Below are 25,950 nucleotides of genomic sequence, written 5' to 3' on the forward strand. Positions count from 1 at the left end.
GGTTGGTTGAAATGGGCTGTACTTTTAACAAACTGTAAATGGGTTGTAGTAAATTCCATTAGAATTGAAAAATGGGCTACACATTCTTACAAATCTCAAATGGGCTATAAGTTCTATGCCACACACTTCTGGCCTTACTAAGTTGACGCGTCCCCTAAAAAAACAAAGTTGATGCGTATGCAAGGCTTTGTCAACTTATAGTTAACACACGGTTCTAGCAGCAGTGGCCGTTGGATGTCCATCCAACGGATGCCGTGCTTCTTCTTCAATCTCGGATATTCTACCTTCACCCGCCCAAAAAATGATTCCTCCCCCTGACATCTGGGGCGCACCATTTCGGAAGCTGACCTGTGGTCCTACTAATTTGACGTACCAAGGGCTTTGTCAACTTAGTCAATATAAACGACTCTACCTGTAGTGACCATACGATGTCAATCCAACGGCCGTCGTGCTTCTTCAACCTCTGGTCTTCTTGCTCCAGCCGCCCAAAGCAGCGCCGGTCTTGCCGCCTGCTCCTGCCTCCTGTGGCCGGCTGTGCTGCCGCGGAGGACTCACTGCCCCCTACTACTCCCACCGCTGGCCAGGCCATTCCTCCACTCACCCACACCCCCTATTATTCTGCAGCGACGGCAGTGCAGCCGAACCAGTGAACCCTCGTACTCCTCTCCGCGTGTGCATCCACTGCCGCGTCTTCCCCGGCTCCGTGTCATCCCCTTCCTAGGACTCGCCGTCGTCCACCGCCGTGGTGCTCTCGGGGCAGCATGGTCAACATGGTCAAGGAACGACTTCCATCGGACGTGGACTGTACGTGGAGAGGCTGACAGCTGGGTCCATGGCAGCCGCAACGAAGTGCCTCCTTATTACGCGCAAAATAATTATTCCTCCACCTGACAGCAGGGACCCACCGGACGGGCCACCGCATTTCGCAAAAAAAATGATTCGCCCCCTGACTGCTGGGACCCACGAGCTACATCTTCGCACGCAAGGAAGTGCATCCGAAAAAAACGATTCACCCCCTGACTGTTGGGGCCCACCAGCTACATCTTTGCATGCAAGGAAGTGCGTCCGAAAAAAACGATTCGCCCCCCGACTGCTGGGACCCACCACCTACACCTTCGCATGCAAGGAAGTGCGTTTGGGCAAAAAAATGATTCGCCCCCTTGACTGCTGGGACCCAGCAGCTACACCTTCGCACGCAAGGAAGTGCATCCAGGCAAAAAATAAAACCAAATGATTCGCCCCCTGACTGCTGGGACCCACCAGCTACATCTTCGTAGGCAAGGAAGTGTCTGACAGTCGGGACCCACCTGGTCGAAGCGTACGTAGCGTTGTCATCCTGGTCGAAGCGTACGTAGCGTTGTCATCCTGGTCGTGAACGTTTACGTACATACTGGTCGATGTAGAGGCGCGCACGTGTCGTAGTCGAGGCGCGCATGTGTCGTAGTAGAGGAGCGCACGTGTCATAGTAGAGGCGCGCACGTAGCATGTACACGTACGTACAGCGGCCAGGGTGCAAGAAAGAAAATACGGCCATGTATGTGTACATACCGGCGGGGTCTCGAACGCCTACTCGCGCATACGTACGTCCAGGGCTCATGTACATGGCTGGGTCGGAACGGAGAAACAGTGTCGTTGTCATGTTCATGGGGAGGCAACGGAATGCGTCGTGTTCATGGGGAGGCAACGGAATGCGTCGTGTTTGTGGGGAGGCAACGGAATGTATCCTATTGATCGGGAGGCAACGGAACGCGTGGGAGCCAACCGGCTGGGTCGGAACGGAATGCATCGTCGTGTTCATCGGGAGGGCTTGGACGGAACAGGTGATGGAAATGAGGACTGGCGTACCGCATAACGGAGGAAACATACCTCCTATGTTCGGAACGGGGTCCTGTTGATCGGGAAGGGTGTGGCGTACTGCAAAACGGAGGAAACGGACCTCCTACAGTCGAAATGGGGGTCCTGTTGATCAAGAGGGGTGTGGCGTACCGCAAAACGGATGAAAAGGACTTGTGTTGGAGCGCTACGGTCAAAACGGGGGTCCTGTTGATCGGGAGGGGTGTGGCGTACCGCAAAACGGACGAAACGGACTTGTGTTGGAGCGCTACGGTCGAAATAGCGGTCCTGTTCATCAGGAGGGGTGTGGCGTACCGAAAAACGGGACTCCACGGGATATTGTTCATCTCCACCATCGACCTCCTCCAGCCTCCACAGGCTACCGTCGACCTCCTCCAGCCTCCATGGGCTCCTGTTCATCCAGCCTCCACCATGCGCTACTCCACCGGCTACTGTTCAACCACCCCTCCACCGTCTACTGTTCATCCAGCCCTCCACACCACGGGGTCCTGTTCAACCACCCCTCCACGGGCACCCCTCCACCATCTACTGTTCATCCAGCCCTCCACACCACAGGATCCTGTTCATCCAGAGGCAACGCCACCGCTCACTGTTCATCCACCCCTCCCCCCCCCCCTACAATGCTCACTGTTCATCCAATCGATCGGCTTCAGTTAGCAGTAGTAGCAAAGGAATCGCTCGATCGGGTTTAGTTAACAGCCATCGATCAATCGCTCGGGTTCAGTAACGCGTAGCCTGCAGAGAAATTGCTCGGGTTCAGTTAGATCCCAACGCCTCGCTCGGGTTCAGTTAGAGCCAACGCCTCGCACGTGTACGAGAGAAATGCGCATCGCTCGGCCCCCGTCCTCCCACCGTAACTGGCAACTCCGAGAAATTTTCCTCCCCCTCGCTTCTACCACGGTTTTTTCCATCATAGACGACCCAAAGAATGTCATGCAGCTATGTCTCCGGCCCGCTCAAGACGAAAAGCCCATTTTCTGTCATGATTTTTGTCATAGAATTAGGAGGCCACCACATCTATGATGATACCGGGTTTTGTCACAATTATCGTCATAAAAGTGTCATATGTATGACAGAAAAAACGTTCGGCCCAAAATGTCACGGATGTGTCTTTTTTTGTAGTGTATGTATATATGGATATGTTGGACTTTGTTGAACTATGTTGTTGGATTTGATTAAATATGTTGTTGGACATGCTGTTGGATATGTTGGATATGTATGCATGTATATCTGTGTTTGAAACCATGTCTAATTAATTGGATTAAAATAAAAATAGGGGATGTATAGCCTCTTTGCCTTCCGCTAGCCGGCGGCAAAGAGCTTTGCCGTCTACTAGCAGACGGCAAAGAGGACACATGGCAGTCACCTGTTCAAACTGGGAATACTGGCTGCCTATTTGCTCATTTTGCCGTCTGCAAGCGGACGGCAAAGTGACCAAATAGGCCTGGCCAACAGGGCGATCTATGTCATCTGCTGGCAGACGGCATAGCTGGCCACGTGGCAACTTCCTAGTGCTGCCCTAGCTAAGCTGTTTGCCATCTGTCAGTGGACGGCAAAGAGCGTCGTTAACCCCCTAACGGCTCTCATCCCACACCACTGACATCCGTCGTCATTGCCGTCTACTGGCCTCAGATGGCGGACAGCACAATCCTTTGCCATCCATTTTTGCGAAGCGGACGGTAAAGAAGGCCTTTGCTGGCGCGTGTTCAGCCGGACTATTTGCTGTCCGCTGTCTGACGGCAAAGGACTTTGCTATCCGGGATCTGTGCCTTGGCAAAGAAGCTGATTCCAGTAGTGACACCTCCAACCCACGCTTCGATACATACCCTCATGATACATCTCCAACGTATCTATAATTTATAAAGTATTCATGCCATGTTTACAATAATTTATATGGTTTTGGTATGATTGGCATGGAACTAACCCGGACTAACGATGTTTTCAGCAGAACTACCGTGGTGTTGTTTTTTGTGCAGAAATGAAAGTTCTCCAAACACTGCGAAACTTTTTGTGAATTTTTTATGGACCAGAAGAGAACCATTGGGCCAAAGCAGCACCTTGGGATGCCTCGAGGGGGGCACAACCCAATAGGGTGCGCCTGGGCCCAGGCGCGCCCTGGTGGGTTGTGCCCACCTTCAGTGGCCTCCCGTACCCCTTGTTTGCCCTATAAATTCCCAAATATTCTGAAAACCCTCGGGGAGACCCTAGATCAGAAGATCCGGCACCGCAAGCCTCTGTAGCCACCGAAAACCAATCAGGACCCTGTTCGGGCACCCTGCCGGAGGGGGAAATCATCACCGGTGGCCATCTTCATCATCCCGGCGACCACCACAATGAGGAGGGATTTGTCCACCCTCGGGGCTGAGGGTTTGTACCAGTAGCTATGTGTTTAATCTCTCTCGCGCGCGATCTTGAGATGTCACGATCTTGAAGTATCATGGGCTTTGTTAACATACATGGATCATATGATGTTTCTCCCCTCTCTACTCTTGTTTTGATGAATTGAGTCTTTACCCTTTGAAGTTTTGTCTTGTCGGATTGAATGTTTAGATCTGAGAACACATGATATATATCTTGCATATGAATATTGTGACAATGCGGTATTATTTTGATTCATTTGATATATGTTATGGCACTCAACTTGCGGCTTCCCGATGTGACATTGGGGTAATCTATGCATAGGGGTTTATGCACGTTTTTATTATCTTTTCTCCGATAGAAACTTGGGGTCTCCTTGTAGTTCTTTATGTGGATTGAGTATTATGAATCTAAAAATGTTTGATATGCACGTTTTTAACTCATGCGTACTCGCAGTGACATTGGGGTATCTAGGTGACATTAGAGTTGGTTGATATGCATCATATGGTGTTATTTTAGTACAAACTCTTGATTAGATCGATCAGAAAGAATAGCTTGCTGTTATTTTAGTACGAACTCTAGGATAGATTGATCGGAAATAATAGCTTTGAGGTGGTTTTGTACCCTACAAACAATTTCTATCTTTTGTTCTTCGCTAATAGGAACTCAGGAGTGATTCTTTATTGCACTTTGAGGGATAATCATATGATCCAACTATGTTAGGATTGTTGAGAGATTGCACTAGTGAAAGTATGCACCCTAGGCCTCATTTTCCATCATTGCAATACCATTTGTGCTCCTTTTTACTATTTACTACCTTACTATTCTTTTATTGTTTGCACTACAAAAACTAATATGTACTATCCATACTACACTTTTATGACCATCTCTTCGCCGAACTAGTGCACCTATACAATTTGCCATTGTATTGGGTGTGTTGGGGACACAAGAGATTTCTTGTATTTGATTGCAGGGTTGCTTGACAAAGACTATCTTCATCCTACGCCTCCCACGGATTGATAAACCTTAGGTCATCCACTTGAGGGAAAATTGCTACTGTCCTACACAACTCTGCGCTTGGAGGCCCAACATGTGTCTAAAATAATAAAGTTGCGTAGTAGACATCACCTCACCCTTGGAGCTGGTGGTGGACAAGGGATAGGAAATGAGACTCTTGAGCGGTAGTAGAGGTGAATGAGATAGGGGAATAGAGCGACCGACCGAGATCAACCAGCAGCCAATGGCCGCATAGTCATACCTAGCCCCACCCACACGGCTCCCATGGAGATGTTTCACGCCCCGTATGTCATGGAACACGGTCCCACGTACTCGTGCCATGTAAACTGAATAAAAATTCTAGTTTCAAAAAAATCCTACACACGACACCATGCTTGTTGACAACTATCTTGTCGTCTTCAAGCAACACCAGCCGCTATGCCACCCCTCATCGGAGAAGAAATCAAGACTGAAAGATGAGAAGGCCCACCACTCATAGATCAGAGACGAAGTTGACTTCCAACGTGTATTGCACACCAACCCCCACATGGAGCATTTGCTTCAATGTTGGTGCTTTTGGCGCAACTTAAGGACATCCACCTGAACGACAACATTGAGGATGTCATATTTTGAAAGCATACCAGCAATGGGGAGTACTCCACTTCCTCAACGTACCATGCACAATTCTGTGATTAAACTCGCATGAAGATGGACATGACCGTAGGGAAAGTTTGCCCCTCCCCCTCTCTCGCGCCCCGTGAAGATTAAGTGTTTCCCTTGGTTGGCCATTCAAAACAGAGTGTTGACTCCATACTGGTTGGCCATACGGGATTGGCCAAATTGCGGCCTTTGCCCTCTTTGCAAGCAAGGAATCGAATCGGCGCCACACCTCTTCTACAAATACCGGTTAACTTTCAGGCTATGGTGGATGGTCAAGTAGTAGTTGGACATTCATTGCATTGACACGTCAAGACGAGTTATGGAGCTATCCAGTAAAAATTGGTGGAACAGCATGTCCAAAGAGATGAAGCCTAATAGAAAGTGATGGCCTCTTTAACCATGCTAGTCTCTTGGACAATTTGGAATGAGAGGAATACTAGGATCTTCCACAATAAATCTGCATTGCCCATGATCCTCTTGCAACAGATAAAGAAGGAGGCAAAGCTTTGGCTCACTGCGGGTACTAAGCATTTGAGTATAATGGTTTTGAGAGAGTATAAAGACCCGTTTGTAATATGCCACTTGTTCTCTAATCTCTGTATGTCTTCTTAATTAATGGATGGCATAAATCTTTTATCTCTATTTTTTAAGAAAACGGATAGTCTTCCTATTCGTTCTCTGATGAATACAACCTTTTGGTGTTGGCAGCAGCCCTGAAGCTCCTAGTTCACGTGCACCATCCTAGAACATGGCCTCACCCGCCGCAGATGTGCGCTCGCCCATGCCGTAGGGAAAGTGAAAGGGGGAGGGAGGAGGGACAGGAACACACAAGGAAAACTAATCCTCCTTTGGCCAGTCAACTAATTAATATGAAAACTAGGCTTAAGCATACGCTATGTCCGGGGACGCGTGCGTGTTGATATAGGGCTCGAAGGCTAGAAGATTATAGGAGTTGGTTAGGCTAGGATTGATCTCCGAGTAACCTAACAGAATATGGGATCATATCTCTTAGCCTAACCACATTACAACAGACTCACGCACGCACACGTTACGATTTTTAACACTCCCCCTCAATCACAACTTTCTAAGTTGATATTGTGCCTAAAAGCTTCTAATTGTCGCAAGGTGAGAGGCTTAGTAGACCGATCTGCCACCTGATCACCTGTAGGTATGAATCTGATATTCAGCAGTTTGTCAGCCACTCTTTCCCGAACAAAGTGGTAGTCAATCTCAATATGCTTTGTCCTAGCATGAAAAATAGGATAGTAGACAAATAAGTTGCACCAAGATTGTCACACCAAAGCGATGCTGCTCTTGGATGATAGACACCCAACTCTGTCAGCAAGTTCTGAACCCAAATAATCTCAGCAGTAGCATTAGCTAGGTCCTTATACTCAGCTTATGTACTTGACCTAGATACTGTTTGGCTGCTTGCGAGCACTCCAAGAAATTAAATTACTGCCAAGAAACACTGCAAAACCTCCTATTGATCTTCTATCATCAGGACAACCTGCCCAATCTGCATATGAAAAATCACTTACAAGCATCGAATCTGACTTTCCAATTTTTACTCCATGACTCTGTGCCCCTTGAAGATATCTAAGTATCCTCATTATTGCAGTCCAATGTATACTAGCAGGAGCATGTAAGAACTGACATACTTTATTTATTGAATATGAGATATCTAGTTAATGTCAAGTACTATAATGCTCCTACAATACTACTATACCTGGCGGAGTCCTTTGCTCCAAGGATCTCTCCATCATGAAGAGACATTTTCTCATAGGTAGACAAAGGTGTAGATGATGGCTTACATCCTTTCATGCCCATTCTCTAAAGTATTTCTTGCACATATTTTCCCTGTGACAACACGATTCCACTCTTTACATTTTTTACCTCGATCCCAAGGAAGAAATGAAGATCAATAGTATCAACTACTTTAGTGCAAACTCCTTCAAATCCATAAGAAGAGCTTCAACTACTTTAGATGATGAGCTAGTATCAACTATATCATCAACATAAATAAGCATAAAAATGGTTATCCACGTCGATGGTAAAAGAATAATGAGGTATCTCCGTTTGAGGGAGTAAATCCAAGAGATTGTAACTTAGAGGACAGGTGAGAGTACCAAGCTCTAGGTGCTTGTTTTAGTCCATACAATTCCTTATCAAGCTTGTAAATATGATGTGGTGCATTTGAATTTTCATACCTAGGAGGTTGCCTCATGAACACTTCCTCTTTTAGAATACCATGCAAGAACGCATTCTTCACATCTGGCTGTCTTACGCACCAATATCTAGATACTGCAATTGAGAGAATTAATCTAATAGTAGTAGCTTTTACTACCGGACTGAACGTGTCCTCATAGTCAATCTCATACCTCTGTTTAAATCCTTTCGACGTGCCTTGTAACTATCAATGGTGCCATCAGATTTTCTCTTTACCTTGTAGACCCACTTGCAGTCAATTATGTTTTTTCCTTTGACTGGTGGAACCAGACGCCTAGTTTTATTCTTCATTAAAGTAGCATACTCCTCATCCATGGCCTCCTGACAACGAGGTTCACCTAGCGCCTCTCCAAAGTTTTGCGGTTCACCTGTTGCACAAAAGGAGCCCCAACATACACAACCATCTTTATATATTTTAGGTTTAACAATACCACTTTGTGACCAGGTGTTGGAGCCCGCAGGAGGTGGTGGAGCTGGTCGTTCAATGTGTTGTTGAAGGCGATTTGAAGAGGATGACACAGCTACACCAGAATCGGCCGTAGAAGATCCACCAGGCGACTCCTATAGTGGATCCTGATTAGGGACAAGCAAATCCACGGGTGCAGTCGGAACCTCTTCTCCGGAACTGCTACTTGGCGTGCCTGGACTGTCATGCAGCGGGTTGTCGGGCGCGCATGAGCATGCATTCCCACCCACGCGATGTGGACCGCGCTCGACCACGCGAGGGAGCCGACCGTCTGGCCCCGCTGAGGGTTGCGGCCGACCGATGCGACGGACCACGGACCCGCCTCATGACGCAACACAGTCTACTGCCGAGTCAAGGGCGGCGCAGATCCCGCCAGGGATTCTCCAGCAGCACCTGACGCGTCTGGCACAATGGATCCCGAGTGATTTTCCTCAAGATTTATGTCTGGATCCTCTCCAGCTTCTCCTGTCGTTTCTGTGTACATAAAATAATGCGAATTTTCGCCAAATTTTTCTCCATTTTCCTACACATTTGCATTAGGGTTTTGATCAAAGGTATTATTATTAGATATGGACATGCGGCCAGCGTCTTCTACTACTACCCCTTGATCAAAACGAGGTGATGCCAGCAAATGAAACGGCAATAGAGTGAGCTCTTTGCGTAGTTGTGCACCGGTGTTTGGATGAAGTTTGGCAAAAGGGAAAACATGTTCATCAAAAACCACATCCCGAGAAATATGGACACGACCAGAGACAATATCTAGGCACTTGTATCCTTTGTGGAGACTGTTGTACCCCAAGAAAACACATTATTTTGACCAAAATTGAAGTTTGTGTTTGTTGTAGGGACGTAAATTAGGCCAAACGGCACATTCAAAAATGCGAAGAAAGGTATAGTCAGGTTTCTTTCCAAAAAGGCGTTCAAGAGGAGTTTGATTATTGATGACCCTACTATTGACATGGTTGATAAGGTAAATAGCGGTAAGAAACGCCTCATCCCAAAATTTTCACTACAAGAAATATGTCAACTTGTGACCCTCACTATTGATCGCTGAAAGGTCATAGTTTCTCATTTGCGGCCTTTTTGTGAGCAAAAACAGAAGGTCAAAAGATGGCGGTCGTAAACTGAAATTAGTGACCTTCTTTGTGATATGTAAAAGGTCATTGTTTCCACGACCAAATTTTTGGTCACTAGCAACCTCCCCGAGCCATGTAGGCATCCAGCATGGCAAGCTAATGTGGCACAAGAATCAGCCCGGTCCAATTGGGTGTCTATATGGGCCGAGCCCATTAATTCCACCCATTTATATATTTTTTCCTATGATTTTTTTGTCAGCTTCATGGACCAAGCCCAACATTGCAGCCTTTTTATTTTTGGGTCGTGGGCTTTTTGTCTCAACAGTTTCAGTTTTCTTTTTTTATAAAATGTGTTCACTAGTAAAGTGGGTCCTTGTTGTCAGGGTCACATTCTTCGTTTTCCAATTTAACGTAAATAAATACACAATATTTAAATTGGCACACAGAAAACACACAAAATACTTCAAATATTATCAGCCAGAGTCAGTACAAAGCTGCTGCTGTACAAATAACACGTAATAAGCTCTAACATACACTTTGCAAGCTCTACAAGTGTAACAACAGTATGGTAGTCACAATTACATGCTCCAAAAGTTCAATAGCATGGTACTTTACAAGCTCTACAAGTTTTATGTTCTTCAGCATGGACCTCCTTCAACAACGATTACAAACTAGGCACCTACTTTTCTTGGCACTGTGAGGAGGTGGATGCTTGCCATGGTGTGCTTGATGATGCACACGACCATGATCTTCTTGCCACCATTGCATCCGTGCGCTTGATGATGGGGATACCAATGCATACAAGTAGAACAAAATTACCAGCATTAACCCACAACTTGAAGTACAAACTAAGTATGTATCAAGTGACAACAAAAACAAGTTTATATGCTAGTACAAAATCACCATCATTAACTAGTTTATATGGGAATGAAAACAATCATCGGTACTGGATTCAACACAATGCTATCTTCATATTAGCAAGTACAATCTGCTTCAACCCATGTTCAAAAAAAGATGTTTATCCCTCCCAGGAGTACATTTGATGGTTTATTATGGGACGGAGGTAGTATGTATCAAGTAACAACGAAAACTAGTTGAGTAAAACAGTAAAAATGATGCATGGAACAGACTTCTTTTATATGGGTATGTTTCAATTGCATACAACAAGACAAGTCATTAATTCAATGTGAATATCAATTCAAATTGCTGCATTGTTGTAGCATATCCTCCAATGACATATTATTAGTAAGTAACTGGTCTTCCCAGGATTCAAGATGCATTCTTTTGTCACCAAACTTTAAGAGATGTTGTTGCTCACCTTCCATCTTGGTGAGGTGCTTCTTCACCTTGCCAGCGCACACTTTGCAGTGCAGGAACACCTTCAGCACGACCACCTGCACGATCAAGTAAACTGAAATTAAGTTAACAAAAGGAAGGCATGGCAATGGGCATGGGAAAATTTACTTTTGTCGACATAGCAGCATGGTAGAAATGAATTAACATCATCAAGTTAACATAGCAGCATGGCCATGGCAGCATTTCAGTAGATTAATATCATGCATCAGAAATAGCAAGATTTGTGCATAAATCCTAGCTTAAATACAAATGAGCAGTTGCAATTCTAGCAACAATCTGAGAACACAGTCCTCTCGGTTTGAACGAGCCAGAGAACTAAACCACAAAGATATGTATAACTAGATACAGCAGACTCAAAAACAATGCATCTCGAATCCTACTCTTCTGTGAAAAGCAAAACCAGAACTGTACTACAGTACGACAAGTTCTAGTTCCTACTTCATATTTCAGTTCTGCATGAACCAAGGAAGAAGTACTACTGACCAGTGCATATGTAACTTGTGTAGAGTAACATCAATGAATTTAACACCAAGTACGTCCTATCAAATGTTGGCAGTAGTGCATAAGAAACTATCGAAGAATAAATATGTGCCAAGTAATCATAGATAGTTCTATCTTTTTTATTTGCAGTAGAAAAATATAATAACCAGAAAACAGATGGTACCAATCAAGATTATTGACTCGAACAATGAAATATCATGTTTGTGTATAATAAGCAGTTATATACTATTAGCAGGAATCTCCCTTGTTGAAACACATTAGCATAGTGATATAATATCTCTAAATGTACCGAGCATTCCTTTAGTCGACTACTAGCTGAGGCTGAAATTTAAGTGAAGCAGATTAACAAACCAAACCAAAAGTATGAAATGATACCCTTTTCAGTTTATGTGAAGTTAACATAACACTTTAAGCTTCGCTGCCTACATGACTACATCACTAACTCGATGGCATGTGTAGTCACTATTGCGCCACAATGAACACCAATCTCACCGGCAGGCGGCTCCGAAGATGGTGTGGAGGTGTTCCACAAGCTGGGCGCAGAGGGGAGGGTGGCTGGTGAAAGAAGTGGAGTTTGTGTACCCTGCACAAGGGACAAGATGAGGAGTGAGACCGGGGAGAGCAGCAGCAGTAGGGGAAGGCGAGGGGAAAGGACAGAGGGAGATGCATACCTCGCCTAGGAGCTGCAGCATGCGCTCGTCAAGGGAGTAGGGGCGGTCGGACATGTTGTGCGAGGCCGAGGCAACCAACATCCCGCAATCTCACCCACGCTCGCTCTCCTCCACCTTCATCTTCATCTTCGAGGCCGAGGCAACTAGCAGCCTGCCATCTCAGTCCGTCTTCACATTCGAGGGCATCACCTGACCGCAGACACACACCGAACAGGGAGGGTCACGCATATGCACAACGCCCCGCGAAATCTCAAGTGAATCAAACAAGAGCAGAGGAGATCTGGTGACTCACCAGCCCAGGAAGCAGAGGAGATCTCGAACAACGTGATGCCGGCCTTCAGCAGCTTGGACACCGCGTCAACGACCACTGCCTCCATAGCCGGCCCCGCGTCATGACCCCGCGTCGATGACCACCGCGTCTCGAAGGTCCTGGCCCCGACCTCCTCGTTCTCCGGTGGAAAGTTGGATCTGGGAGTGGGGAGAGGATCTGAGGGGGGAGGGGAGGTGTGGTGGAGGTGGGTGGCAGCGAGGGGAAGGGTGGGTGTTGGAGGTGGTGGCGGCGGCGACGGATGGGTGGGTGGCGGCGAGGGGAGGAGAGGGATCTGGATCGGGGAGCACTGTGATTTGCTGCGTGAGAGAGGGTGTGCGGGGGACCGAGAGGAGGGGACGAGTGGTGTGACCGGCGGAAGAGGAGGAGGCGGTGGGGAGCTTGGCCTTCTTCATGTACGACGGCGCGGGGGAGGCGGGGAGGGCGAGGAGTAGAAGGGCCGCTTGGGGTCGCACGAAGCAGATCCCCAAGTGCATCGAGCGGCGGCGGCGGTGGCGACGAACAATGGAGGGATGCGGTGGCCGCCGCGGAGGTTTTGGGGGCCGGGTTGACGCCGTCAAGTGCTCGGAACGGGGGAGAGCGGCCTAGGGCTCTAGATTGGGGAGACGATGTGGATGGCGGCGCGATGCGGGAGGGCGGGATGGCGGCGAGGGGAGGGAAGTGGTCGGGGTGGGTGGGTGGGTGGGAGACGAGGGCAGGGGATGGGTAGATTTTTTATTTTTTTAGGGCAAGGGGTTGGATGGATGGATGGCCGCCACATCATCGATCCGGGTGAGAGCTAGTTCCACCAATGAGAATAAATTAAAAAAAATTGTGTTTACATTTTTGTTTTCTTCTACTTTTTCACATTAAAAGGTACTAAAGTACCTATTTAATTTTTCCACAAATAATTTATAGATACTAAAGTATATATTTCATCAAAGATACTCTGAAATGTTTGTGAGATTCAATGACTAACTACCGAAATTTCATTTTTCATTTTTCGAGTGTTCAAAATGAGTTTTTTTATGAAGGACCTACCATATATTTATTGTAAAATTGAACCGATCAATTTTATAAGATACTAGGCAATATTTAATGTACAATTGACCAAATGGTTGGGTGTCAAAGTATTTGATCCGCCTCTCTTGACAAAGAGGAATCTTCGCCGAATCAGCAGGAAGTGGGTCAAATTTGAACTGCAACTGCCTTATAGTTTGCTCTTTAATTTTTCCAAAAATCATTTCTATGTACATAAGTATCTATTTAATCAGAGAAACACCAAAAGTTTTTCAAGATCCAACCACTAGCTAGGAACGGTCATGCCCGCCGTTTTGACCGCATTTTGAAACGGGCATAAAAATTCAAAAAACTCAAAAAAAATGGAAAACCTTCGCATTGTGTCATTATTTGTGACCAAGTTACCATAAAAAATTGTAAACTTGTAATACGGTAATTATTTTAAAAAGGTGTTCTCAGAAATAAGCTATCATGTATGAAGATTCATGGCTTTCAAGCCAAATGATCAATCTTATGGGCACATTCATCACATAGTTTGTTCAAATGATCTCATATTGTTCACAAGGGTGCATCTTGGAATGGCAAACAATGTTGCCTAACGGGGTTTTCATTTTCTTTGGACAAAAGATCAATTTTCCATTTTTCGAGTGCCCAAAATGAGGGCTTTTTGTGAAGGACCTACCATATATTTGTTGCAAAATTGGACCAAATCAATTTTCTAATATACTAAGCCATGTTTAATGCACAATTGACCAAATGGTTGGGTGTCAAAAATTTTGATCCACCTCTGGTGAAAAAGACAAATTCCCGCCGATTCAGTTGGAAGCAGGTCAAATTTGAACTGCAACTGCCTCATAGTTTTCTCTTTATTTTTTCTAAAAATCATTTCTAGGTACATAAGTATCTATTTAATCAGAGAAACACCAAAATTTTTCCAAGATTCAACCACTAGCTAGGAACAGTCATGCCCGCGGTTTTAACCTCATTTTGAAACGGGCATAAAAAATTCAAAACAAATCAAAAAATTGGAAAACCTTCGCATTCTGTCATTATATGTGGCCAAGTTACCAGGAAAAATAATAAACTTGTACTGCGATAATTATTTTTAAAAAGTGTTCTCAGAAACGAGCTATCATGCGTGAAGATTCATGGCTTTCAAGCCAAATGATCAATCTTATGGCCACATTCATGGCATAGTTTGTTCAAATGGTCTCATATTGTGCAAAAAGGTGCATCTTGGAATTCCAAACAATGTTGCCTAAGGGAGTTTTCATTTTCTTTGCACGGAAAATTCAATTTCCACTTTTTGAGTGCCCGAAATGAGTTTTTTTTGTGAAGGACCTACCATATTTTTTTTTTCAAAATTGGACCTAATAAATTTTATAAAATACTAGGACATATTTAATGCACAATTGACAAAATGGTTGGGTTTCAAAAGTTTTGATCCACCTCTGGTGAAAAAGACAAATTCTTGCCGATTCATTAGGAAGCGGGTCAAATTTGAACTGCAACTACCTTATTGTTTGCTCTTTATTTTTTCCAAAATTCATTTCTAGTTACATAAGTATCTATTTAAGAAGAGAAACACCAAAAAAATCCAAGATTCAACCACTAGCTAGGAACGGTCATGCCCACCGTTTTAACTGCATTTTCAAACATGCATAAAAAATTCAAAAAAAATCAAAAAATTGGAAACCTTCGCATTGTGTCATTATATGTGGCCAAGTTTCCAGGAAAAAAATAATAAACTTGTAATATGGCAATTATTTTAAAAAAATGTTCTGAGAAATGAGCTATCATGCATGAAGATTCATGGCTTTCAAGCCAAATGATCAATCTTATGGCCATATTCATGGCATAGTTTATTCAAATGATCTCATATTGTGCACAAGAGTGCATCTTGGAATTCCAAACAATGTTGCATAAGGGAGTTTTCATTTTCTTTGCACGGAAAATTCATTTTCCATTTTCCGAGTGCCCGAAATGAGTTTTTTTGTGAAGGACCTGCCATATATTTGTTGCAAAATTGCACCAAATCATTTTTATAAAATACTATGACACATTTAATGCATAATTGACAAAATGGTTGGGTGTCAAAAGTTTTGATCCACCTCTGGTGAAAAAGACAAATTCTCGCCGATTTAGTAGGAAGCGGGTCAAATTTAAACTACAACTGCCTCATAGTTTGCTATTTATTTTTTCCAAAAATCATTTCTAGTTACATAAGTACCTATTTAATCATAAATACATGGTTTGGTGGTGATACGTCGAGGTTTGGACGGTGGCCGAGGGCCCCAACTCTAGAGCGCGTAAACTCACATGCCCGCCGCATGGTCACCGCGTGACCTTGGCATTTCCATGTGTTCTGGGCGGCCTAGGCATGTCTAGTGGGTTGGGCACTCCCCAGGTAGGTGCTAGGAAGAAAATCACAACATAAGATTCTAACGAGGAGACCGATTGATGCTCAAACATGAATAAGCAGCCAAGTGTTTGATTAGCGGTACAGGAAATGCACATGGCTAATGGGCATGAGTTTTGGCTGAGGATGATCAGTTACTAAGAAGACCGTCTTCACAAATTTTCAGCTCAAAAGGAGGAGCCTAGGTGGTACTTGCTTTGCAAAGTACCACACTGGACATAAATACGAATGTTGAAGCTGGGCTCAAAATAATGAATGGATTGAGCTGGCATTTGGTGGAAGATGGTTATTTGGGCATAGGAAAGCACTGTAGAAAATGGATACCATTTGGACATGCCAAAGTGGTACTTCCTTCACAAAGTGTTTTTCTGAACAGAGTAGGAAAATGAATATTTTTGAATTATTTATGAACTAGGCAAGGAAGGTTTTTTACATATTTGATGAAGATATGACCCAAAGAATTTATGAGATTTTTTGGGAATTTTGGGAATGACAGAAATATAGGTTGCTTCACAACCTAGGGCAAAAACTACCACATGGACATGTCACATAGGCAAAATTGATGAGGTGGCGCCTAGTCATAGCAATAAGTACTAATGCATCCACGTTCACAACCTCATGACCATTTATATTGGTCGTAATCAGGTAGAAATAAGGTCATGGACCACTCTTGTCTGCTTTATGACAATTTGGTGTAAGGCAATTCAGGGTTTGAGCCCTTCCAAGCGAAATGGCCGTGGATTTACGACCAATTCAGCTAGGGTCACTAAGAGAAGGTCACTAGTTGACATATTTCTTGTAGTGTTAATTAAGGGCATAAAAGCACGATCAAGAAGGGATAAACCAACTTCCACAATATGTTGGTGTTTCCTTTCTGCGGATCAGTTCTGTTGGTGAGCATGGGGACATGAAACATAATGAGTGATGCCAATGTGCTCAAAAAAGGAATTAAGTTTTTGGTATTTACCCCCCACCCCCCAATCTGTTTGCGTAGCAAGAATTTTTTCGATCAAAGCGAGTTCAACATGTTGTTGAAAGAGATGAAATTTCTCAAACACGTCAGACTTATTTTTGAGCAAATAAATCCAACTAAACTTGCTAAAATCATCAATAAAGCTCACATAATATATTTTTTCTGCCTACAGAGATGGGTCTAGGACCCCACACATCCGAAAAAACAAGCTCTAAAGGAGTCTTTGACTCACTAAAAGACTTGGGATAGGGAAGTTGATGGCTCTTGGTCATCTGACAAGCATCACAAACCAACCACTACAAGGATTCAGGTCTATCGCAACAAAATCGTTTGTCGCAATACATGCGGATTTGTGGCAATAGGTACCTATTGCCACGAAACGACTTTCGTTGGCAGCCGCTGCAATTGGACGCATGGTAATAGGTTATCGCCACGAAAAAGCAATTGTGGCAATAAAACTGCGCTTTTGCAACAGCCAGGTGGAAAGTTGCCACATTTTTTTCCCGTGGCAACACTCAGTTGATGCCACAATTTGGTTTGTGGAGATAGCTTTAATGCAACATGTAACGAATCATGGCGACTGATAGCTCGTGGCGACAGACATTTGTGGCAGCAACCTATGCCAACAACGCTCGTTTCATGGCGCATACTCTTTCGTGGCAATAGTCAACGGTGGCAACAAACTATGACAACAATCCTTTTTTCATGGCCTTAGCATTTTGCCACAATCTGCTACGATTGTGACATTAACTTATGGCAACAAACATTCCAGTCATCGTAACAAGAAGTTGCAACATTTAATTTTTTTCATGGCGATACTCTATTTCAACGAAAATTAGTTTGGTGGCGCCAAACAGTTATCGCAACTAAAAGTGGGTTGTCGCAATAGCCTATAGTAACCATAAAAAAATAGAGGCATTCAATTACAATACTCAAAACCATACATATAATATGTAGATTCATAAAAATCATAATTCTCACAGTAAATATCCATCAAATGAAACTCAAATATAATATAGCCATCCTAATTAAGTGCCAAGACTAAACTGCCCGTGATCTAAAGTCAAGTCCATCTAGTTCTTTGGATCACAAAGTAAAGCGGACAAGCAAATGAAATGACTGGACATTTCTACCCTTCATACATGAATTTGAATTCTGCTAAACTAGTCCGTCGTCTGCGCCGTGATCCGACATCGTCTCTGCTCCAGCATCTGGCTCATCCCTCGCACTCCGGCGTGTGGTCGCCGAGCACCGCATACCATCTGCTCCAGCTCAGAATATCCAATTGCTTCCGCCCCAACACCCCATCGTTAAGCACCGCGTTGCCTCTACCACAATAGAATCGACCAACAACAGAGAGTGAGCAGTGACTAGTGAATCCAACCAAAAATAGAGAGTAAGCAATAAGCAATGATAATGGCGTGCATGATTTCAGGCATAATTTAGATGAAAATTGGCGCTGACTATGCGATGCCTAATTCAATGATAGTGCAATACGAATATAAGGAGTTTCTTCAGATAGAGCAAACATCACAAATTCACAATGCATAGTCGTACTCCACACAAATAGTGAAAAACTTAGTTAGCAAGATGATTGTACCTTCAGTCAAAGAAAAATCAGTAAAAAAAGTGTACCTTCAGTGACCGTACCTCATCCTTTAACTTACTGTTTTTCTGTACCAGTCTCGTAGGTGTCCTACAAAATGCAAGTTTTTCAGAAATAAATAAGACTAGATACAGATAACATAACCTCGCTGCTGCTGAATGGATCCACAAATAAAGCATTGCTTGCCAAAATCCATGTACAGGACAAGCTGCTATGAAACTAAGTTCAGAAAAATAACGGTTGGTGTGACACATAAAAGGATCAAGCTGCAATTGTATATCAGCAGTTGCTACTTGTAAGAGTAGATGATCACAAAGACAACCTCCCAATTCCTGTGCTAGCCACAGGTATTTAGTTTATAAAAGAGAGTACATGGTAAGCACTTCCATTTCAAAAAAAAACATGGTAAGCACTTCAAGGATTTCAAGCTCCAGGAAAAAATTTAACAGCATGTCCATCTCCAGCAGCAGCAGCATAATCCGACAATGAGCTACAAATGAATGAAGAAAATTTGATCATCTTCTAAATATGATAATTATCTAACACAGGGATATCTAAACTGCCATCATTAACATAGTAGTAATAGAAACTAATACACATGGTTTGCATATATGTTCACTTACAGGAGCTCAGCACACATGAACCAGTCACAAAAACTAATGTTAAAGGAAAATAGAGTACCTATTGATTTCATATTTCGCTCATATGAACCCGCCGCCCGGGGCCTAAAATTGACCCAATAACCTGTGATGATCTATAACAGAAAGAAAAGAAAATTTTCTTAGCACAGTTCACTGCAAATGACAATGGCTAATATAAATTATATAATACAGTGTTCAAAACAAATCTAGATATCATCACCGAGCTGACTGTGTATGACAGTCATAATCTAAAATGATGACTGGCAAAAAAACAAGAATACTTCAAGTGTTAAGATATATAGATATCATATAAATTAAGATGCTTGGCTGCAGCATATAAATTAAATCACAGACATCTAGTGTACTAGTAGCAGCAGCCAACAAAAAAAGATCCATCATATGAATCGATCTTGCTTGTATGTATCGTCCGGCTAGAAGACACACATGTTTGCATATCAAATATACTAACCAACACTGATCAGCACTTGCAATCATATTGTATGTGGCTGAAAAGAATCCCAATCCATCTCATGGAATTTTACTAGCAACTTCCGTGATGCATCACATGCGAAGGGATTGCAGCATCCTGGGCAGGCATGCATCAAATGCATAGGCATGGCTCAAGGCCCCGACGGCAGTCGGCCATAGGTCTTTGCCGGCCGGCTGGCCGATCAGGTTACAATACAAAAAAATCGGAATTGAGAATGCGTACGAGAATCGACCATCACATCGAATCGAGTTCATCTCATGAATTAACATAAATAATTGGTGGGTTGGTACTCACGCGGACGGGCATGGGATGCATCCAGACGAACATAGCAGATCTCATGGAGAAAAAACCAACATGTAGGACAATATTCAGCTTGAATCATCTGGACGGAGCAAACATGCGTAATCACGATCTAGAAACCGCCGGACAAGCAACCAATACACGAAGAGTATCCAGTACGACAATACGACAAAGTTTCGTATAAGATGTTCTTACCTTGCGGCCGGTGGCGCCGTTCTCTCTAAGGTAGGTGGCGGCGTTCTCGCGGGTGAGGCCGGCGGTTCAGATCCCGTCGGTGAGGAGGGGAACGGCGTTCGCGCGGCCTGGGGCGCGGAGGAGAAGGTCGCGATAGAGGCGGCGAGCAGAATCCCGTAGATGACGACGAGGAGGAGGCGGAGTACGACCTGGCTGGGGCGGGTGGACCTCCGATTCCGATCTGCTGTGGCGAGAAAGGGGGAAGAGGATCAGGAGATAATATGGGGGAGGGGCGAACTGCTACGCGCGCGATTAAGGTAGAAAATTTTAGTGACCGACCGGTGGGGCAGGACGCCAAAAATTGAAGAAGTGGAGGGAATATGTGTTTTGGTGGAGTGAATTTTTTTGCCGTAAACCAAATGTATTTAATAGAATATTTTTCCTGCACGAAACAACTATTCACTGTAATTTTTTTTTAGAAAACTAGAGTGAATAGTTGTTTCGTGCAGGAAAAATATTCTATTAAATACATTTGGTTTAAAATATAGGGAATTACTTTCAAAAATTGAAAGCTCGTTTTTTTCCTATCATCAATATGAATTTTTCCATCTCATCAAGACAAAAACAAAAATTCGATCATATTGCTCCGAGCAAGGTTTTTCCAGTCGCGACTCAAAAATGTGTAGAATACCTAGCGACTCGTTGTATATTCGACCAAAATCGTTGTATAAGTTCGCAAGTCGCCTGATTACTCGCGAGTCGCCCTGATTTTGAGAAAACGACTTGGTGCTTAGTCCGTGACTAATCAACATCTCAAAAATCATGGTTCCAAGGTCAGATGCAAATTAATGATAAAACTACAAAATAACGTCAATCCGAGTTCATATAGTCAACATTGATAGCGAGATTACTGATTTTTGTTGTGCTCTGACCATGGTAAAAAAGAAGCACGATGATATCAGATTGAAAAGCCAACAACATGAAAGGTGTTTGTCTTATCAAGAGAAACACACTTACTCTCTGGATCATGTCAATTTATGGTTTACTTCATAATTGACACTGACACGAGAAGATGGCTGTGGCGTGGGATCTTCTCGCGGTGACGATGGATCCTCGTGTCGATCTAATGTGCTACTTAGGTTCTTCAATCGCGGTCACGTGGACTCGTGTTGGAAGAAAAGGCAGTATTGGGAGGAGGGGGCGAAATCGTTTACCAAATAGATGGTTGATATGCGTATGATGAACATGCCTTATGGTTATATCAAGCAAACGATCTATGGGATCTGAGAGACATATGGACGCAGAACTTACAGGTCCCATAGATCCTATTCTCAAGGATTCTTTATAAAAATAATGTTATACGTTGATATTGACAATAGCAACGGTGCATGACATAGTTTGTTCAAATGTGCCCATATCGTGCATATTTGATGCTGAACAATGTTGCCGAAGAATTTTTCAGTTTCATTGAATTTTTTATTTTTTGATTGTGAAAAATGTTTTTTTAACGTACCAAATATTTGTTGTTGCAAATTTGGACCACACAAATTTAAAAAATATTACACCACATTTAATGTACAAATAATTAAATATTGTGTGTCAAAAGGTTTCAATCCACTTCCCGTCAAAATAAATTTTTACTGATTCAGCTGGAAGCCGGTCAAAACTTTCAAGACCGAAATTTTAAAAAGAAATATGCTGAGAACCGCTTATCCAAATTACGAATCGCTCTCACTTTTGAGCTCCTCTCATCGAAAACTTCAAAACTAGATGATCATGGACTCTGTGAAGTAGTCGATGTGAAGGTTTGCGGGAATGAGGAATAGGTCATGACACGGTTGTTGAAGATGGCAGGTGTGCAACTTGCTTCTTAAGCGGTCATTGGCGTCGTGGATGTCATGGCTTCTGTGATGGCGCGTCCAACAGCAACAATACGATGCACTTCCATGTCCTAGAAGTATTACTGGTAGAGAGGAGTCTGATGGTGGGAGAAATCGTCGAGATGACCACCTTGTGCGACAGGATCTTGCGCTGAACATGAAGTTGCGGCCTGAATGAGCATGGGCGGTACAGGCTGTACAGGGCATCTCACGGAGAAATTTGTGAACCAAAGTGGCAGAGGAGCATGAGTGGCACGAAGTGACGCGCTCAGATTCGCGTTTTATAGAGTGAGAAGGGTAACCAGGAGACGAGTGCCACCGGTTGGCATTTAGTTCACCACGTCGGCTTGGATGTTTAAGAAATCTAAGTGGGATATAATTTCCCTGAATGAGACCGTGGTCCATGGTGGAGTGGGGAGTAATTTTTGTGATGGTGGAAATTTAATTCGAGTTCCAGAAGGAGAGGGGAAGAGGTGGCCGTGGCCATGGTAGAAACGTACAGGTTCTGTACGTGCTCCAGGAGGAAGACAATCAGGAACGCTTCGGCTGGATTGATTCGGCCTGGTGGGCTGGAAATAGGAGCAGCCCAAACGTAAAGAAAAATGAATGAAAGAAAAAACAGGTGGTCAGGCCCATTCGAGTGTACGATAGGAAACATATTGGTAAGATTCGGCCCAAAACGATTTCTGGATTTCTAAACTATATTTCTATATTCCAATTTAAAAAACTATATTTCTATTTATTAAATACAGGAACATGAACGTGGCATATATAATTGCCAAATATTTTCCAAAAACAGGAAAATCCTGTAGAACAAAATAATATTTATAATGGGCTTAGTAATTATACTTTGTAACCAAGCTAGAAAATAATTTTGTTTACGAAAATGCATATAGGCCTTAATAAACCACTAAAAATATTTAGAGGATTTATTAAATCCTATGAGTTTTTGGGAAGATCCAAATATGCAAAATGGTACATTTAAATCGTTTCCAAAGTATTATATTGAGAATGTCATGTTATTCTCTTATCTCTATTTTTATTCATTTTTCTTTAAATGGATTTAAATATATGAAGAATCCAGTGACACATTTAATAGATCGTCTGAACCTTAATCTGCATCACAGAGGCACGTGAGTTTAAATCCCCCAGAGGCTGAAGGCTCAACTTTTTTTTTGGTTTACTGTTAACCTCGTGGCTACACAATATCTAACGTTAGACCCATAATTGCTCATCAACACACACATAACCAAATGATCTGAACCTTGATATACATCACGGAGGCGCTCCACTATTTTTCGGTTTTGGTTAATTAAAATTGGTGCAATTAATAAATACTTTAGTTACTCATTAAAACTTGCAAAAATCATAACTTAATATCTATAAATCCAAATAATGTAAATTATATGTCTTTAATTATCGAAAAATACTTTAATTACTCCTTATCTATAGGTCCAAATAATGTAAATTATATGTCTCTAATTAACAAAAAAAGGCATAGATGATTTGTTGCTTCTTTTTTGCAACACTAGGGGATTGTTGCAATATGTTGTGCATATTATCATGGATGCACAATTTGTCATAATATGTAATAGTAATTGCAACAAAATGAATGTGAGACAAAAAGTCGCCATATTATAACCAATACATGTTTTGTTGCAATACGAAGCCGTTTTTTTTGCAACAATATCTATGACTAGCGCCACATGCCAGAATTGTTGCAATATATGTTCAAATATTACCACAAATATTTACTTTGTTGCAATACCTAGTCTCTATTGCGACAAAATGACTAATTTACGCAACACGGCGCAACTGTCGCAATATCACTACCATATTACAACACTGATACACCTTGTGGCAATACGTGGCTTCTATTGCAACAAAAGGAGTACTTGCCGCGATGAAACAAAACTGTGGCAGTATGTTGCTGCTATTACCATGAAATGGAATTTTTTGGTAATATCACATTTTATTGCAACGGAAGATAGTTGTAGCAATAAATTTTGTTGCAATATACCCGGATTCCTGTAGTGAACATATGGTCTTGTTTATTCGACACGGGGAGACTAAAATCATGAAGAATTTTCTGAACCACCAATAATGCGGGATGTCCTAAGCGCTTATGTCATCGTGAGGTAGATGGCTTGATCACGCTAAGGACTTGTTGAGGAGGGGCATATTGACGGCCAGAATCAGGGAACAAACTACCCCTACTCTCGTTTTGAAGAATGATCCTCCGAGTGGCACGATCCTTTAACAAAAAAATTTAGGGTAAACCTCGAGGAGAGCATGATTATCTTTGATAAGTTGATAGGCAGAAAGTAAACTTTTGTCGGCTTGAGGAGAATGCAGTATGTTCTTTAGATCTAAGGAACCACGAGGAGTAGATAGAACTGAATGAACAACATGTGCAATGTCCATACCATGACCACTTGCAGTGTGGATTTGCTCCGAGCCGGTGTATCAATCATGAACAACAAGCTTCTCCGGCTCACCAGTCACGTGATTTGTTGCGTCGGAGTCAAGATACCAGTTGGTATCAACTCCATAGGAGTGGACTGCGTTGGCAGATCGGTTTCCGCCGCCACCTCCACCACCCGCGGGATTACGCACGTTGTTGTTGAAGTTGTGGTCGTAGCGCTTCTTGCAACGCCACGCACCATGCCCTTCAAACTTGCAGATTTGGCACTTCTCGCGGTCACCACGGTCACCACCCTGGCGAGGCGCTCCACCAGAGCCGCCGCCACCAGAGTGATTGTCGAAGGAGCGGGCACCTGCGTTATTGTTGTTATAGCCACGGGAGCCGCTGTTCCCGCCGCCACGGGAGCCACCCTGGCTGAAATTGCCACGGCCCCCGCCCTTTGCAGCAAGGTTGGCAGAGTAGGCGAAGGTCTGCGCGGAGATGATGAGTGACTCAGCAGCAAGCAGCAGCGACAACAGCTCGCCTAGGCTGATGGACTGGTCGGTGATGGTGCGCGTGGAGATGGCGGACACGGACCCGTTGTATTCCGGCTCGTGCATGAGGCCCTGGATGATGTGGGAGACAACATCATCTTCATCCCGGGGCCTCCCGGCGGCTGCAAGATCGTCGGCGATGCCCTTCATCTTGGTGAAGTAGGCAGCTGCTGAGAGGTCGCCCTTCTTGGTGTGGCCAATCTGATCCCAGAGCTGGATGATGCGGGCATTGGATTGTGAGGAGAAGCTCTGAAGAAGAGCACTCCAGGTGGCGGCGGCCATCGTGCATTTGCTGACCTGCAGGAGTACTTCGTGAGAGAGAGATGCAATCAAAAACGAGAGCACATGTTGGTCCTGGGTAACCCACACGGCATGCGCTGGGTTGATGACGACGGTGACCTCCTTCTTGACGGAGACCTCCATCTCCGTGCGGATCTCAGGGGAGGGTTCCTTGACAGAACCATCGAGGAAGCCCATCATGCCCGCCGCACGGATATGCGGCAGTAACTGCGCCCTCCAGACGAGAAAATTTTCCTGATTCAACTTCTCCGTGATGTTGTGGCCGAGGGAAGCGAGGGAGGGCGCGGCCATGGCAGGAGTAGACGACGACGACATCTAGATGCGATGGAAGAGCCAGGCTCTGTATACCATGTGAAAACTAGGCTTAAGCGTATGCTATGTGCAGGGACGCGTGCGTGTTGATATAGGGCTTGAAGGCCAAAAGATTATAGGAGTTGGTTAGGCTAGGATTGATCTCCAAGTAACCTAACAGAATATGGGACCATATCTCTTAGCCTAACCACATTACAACAGACTCACACACGCACACGTTACAATGTTTAACAATTAATGCCACGAGCGCGATACGAAATAAAGCACTGACCTGATAAAAATAATAGACCTTGACTGTGTACTGTGTGTGTACCATAGTTATGCAAAAGTTAGGTGTCACGCATTATGATGCGTTGTATTTGCTTGATGCTACATTTTATAAGAAAATAAAATCACTTTTTAT

General features: G+C 43.8%; 1 protein-coding gene and 1 long non-coding RNA gene across 6 annotated transcripts; both read right to left on the reverse strand.

The window, feature by feature from the left end:
* Positions 1–10,122: 10,122 nt before the first annotated feature.
* Positions 10,123–12,544, reverse strand: LOC119360393. Its single transcript, XM_037626048.1, has 5 exons — positions 12,460–12,544; positions 12,266–12,356; positions 11,989–12,079; positions 10,958–11,033; positions 10,123–10,414 (listed from the first exon to the last, which is right to left on the reverse strand). The coding sequence occupies exons 1-5, from the start codon at positions 12,542–12,544 to the stop codon at positions 10,311–10,313; spliced, it is 447 nt and encodes a 148-aa protein (XP_037481945.1). The 3' UTR covers positions 10,123–10,310.
* Positions 12,545–17,838: 5,294 nt separating this feature from the next.
* Positions 17,839–20,362, reverse strand: LOC119362036. 5 transcript variants are annotated; one of them, XR_005173103.1, is made up of 5 exons: positions 20,119–20,362; positions 19,918–20,005; positions 19,174–19,246; positions 18,537–18,982; positions 17,840–18,214 (listed from the first exon to the last, which is right to left on the reverse strand). It is a non-coding gene; the product is annotated as an uncharacterized LOC119362036 (long non-coding RNA). The 5 variants fall into 5 exon arrangements; XR_005173100.1 differs by having other exon boundaries at positions 18,522–18,982; XR_005173101.1 differs by having other exon boundaries at positions 17,841–18,214; positions 18,537–18,582.
* Positions 20,363–25,950: the final 5,588 nt, after the last annotated feature.

Source organism: Triticum dicoccoides, chromosome 2B (assembly GCF_002162155.2).
Source record: "Triticum dicoccoides isolate Atlit2015 ecotype Zavitan chromosome 2B, WEW_v2.0, whole genome shotgun sequence".
Classification (NCBI taxonomy): domain Eukaryota; kingdom Viridiplantae; phylum Streptophyta; class Magnoliopsida; order Poales; family Poaceae; genus Triticum; species Triticum dicoccoides.

Bases quoted from the DNA above. Each gene is read 5' to 3' on its own strand.
- LOC119360393 (XM_037626048.1), bottom strand. From the start codon at position 12,544: ATGGAGGCAGTGGTCGTTGACGCGGTGTCCAAGCTGCTGAAGGCCGGC. The intron at 12,357-12,459 runs GTGAGTCACCAG...GTCTGCGGTCAG, and splicing joins CTCCTCTGCTTCCTGGGCTG to GTGATGCCCTCGAATGTGAA. The intron at 10,415-10,957 runs GTGAGCAACAAC...CCCATCATCAAG, and splicing joins GCACCTCACCAAGATGGAAG to CGCACGGATGCAATGGTGGC.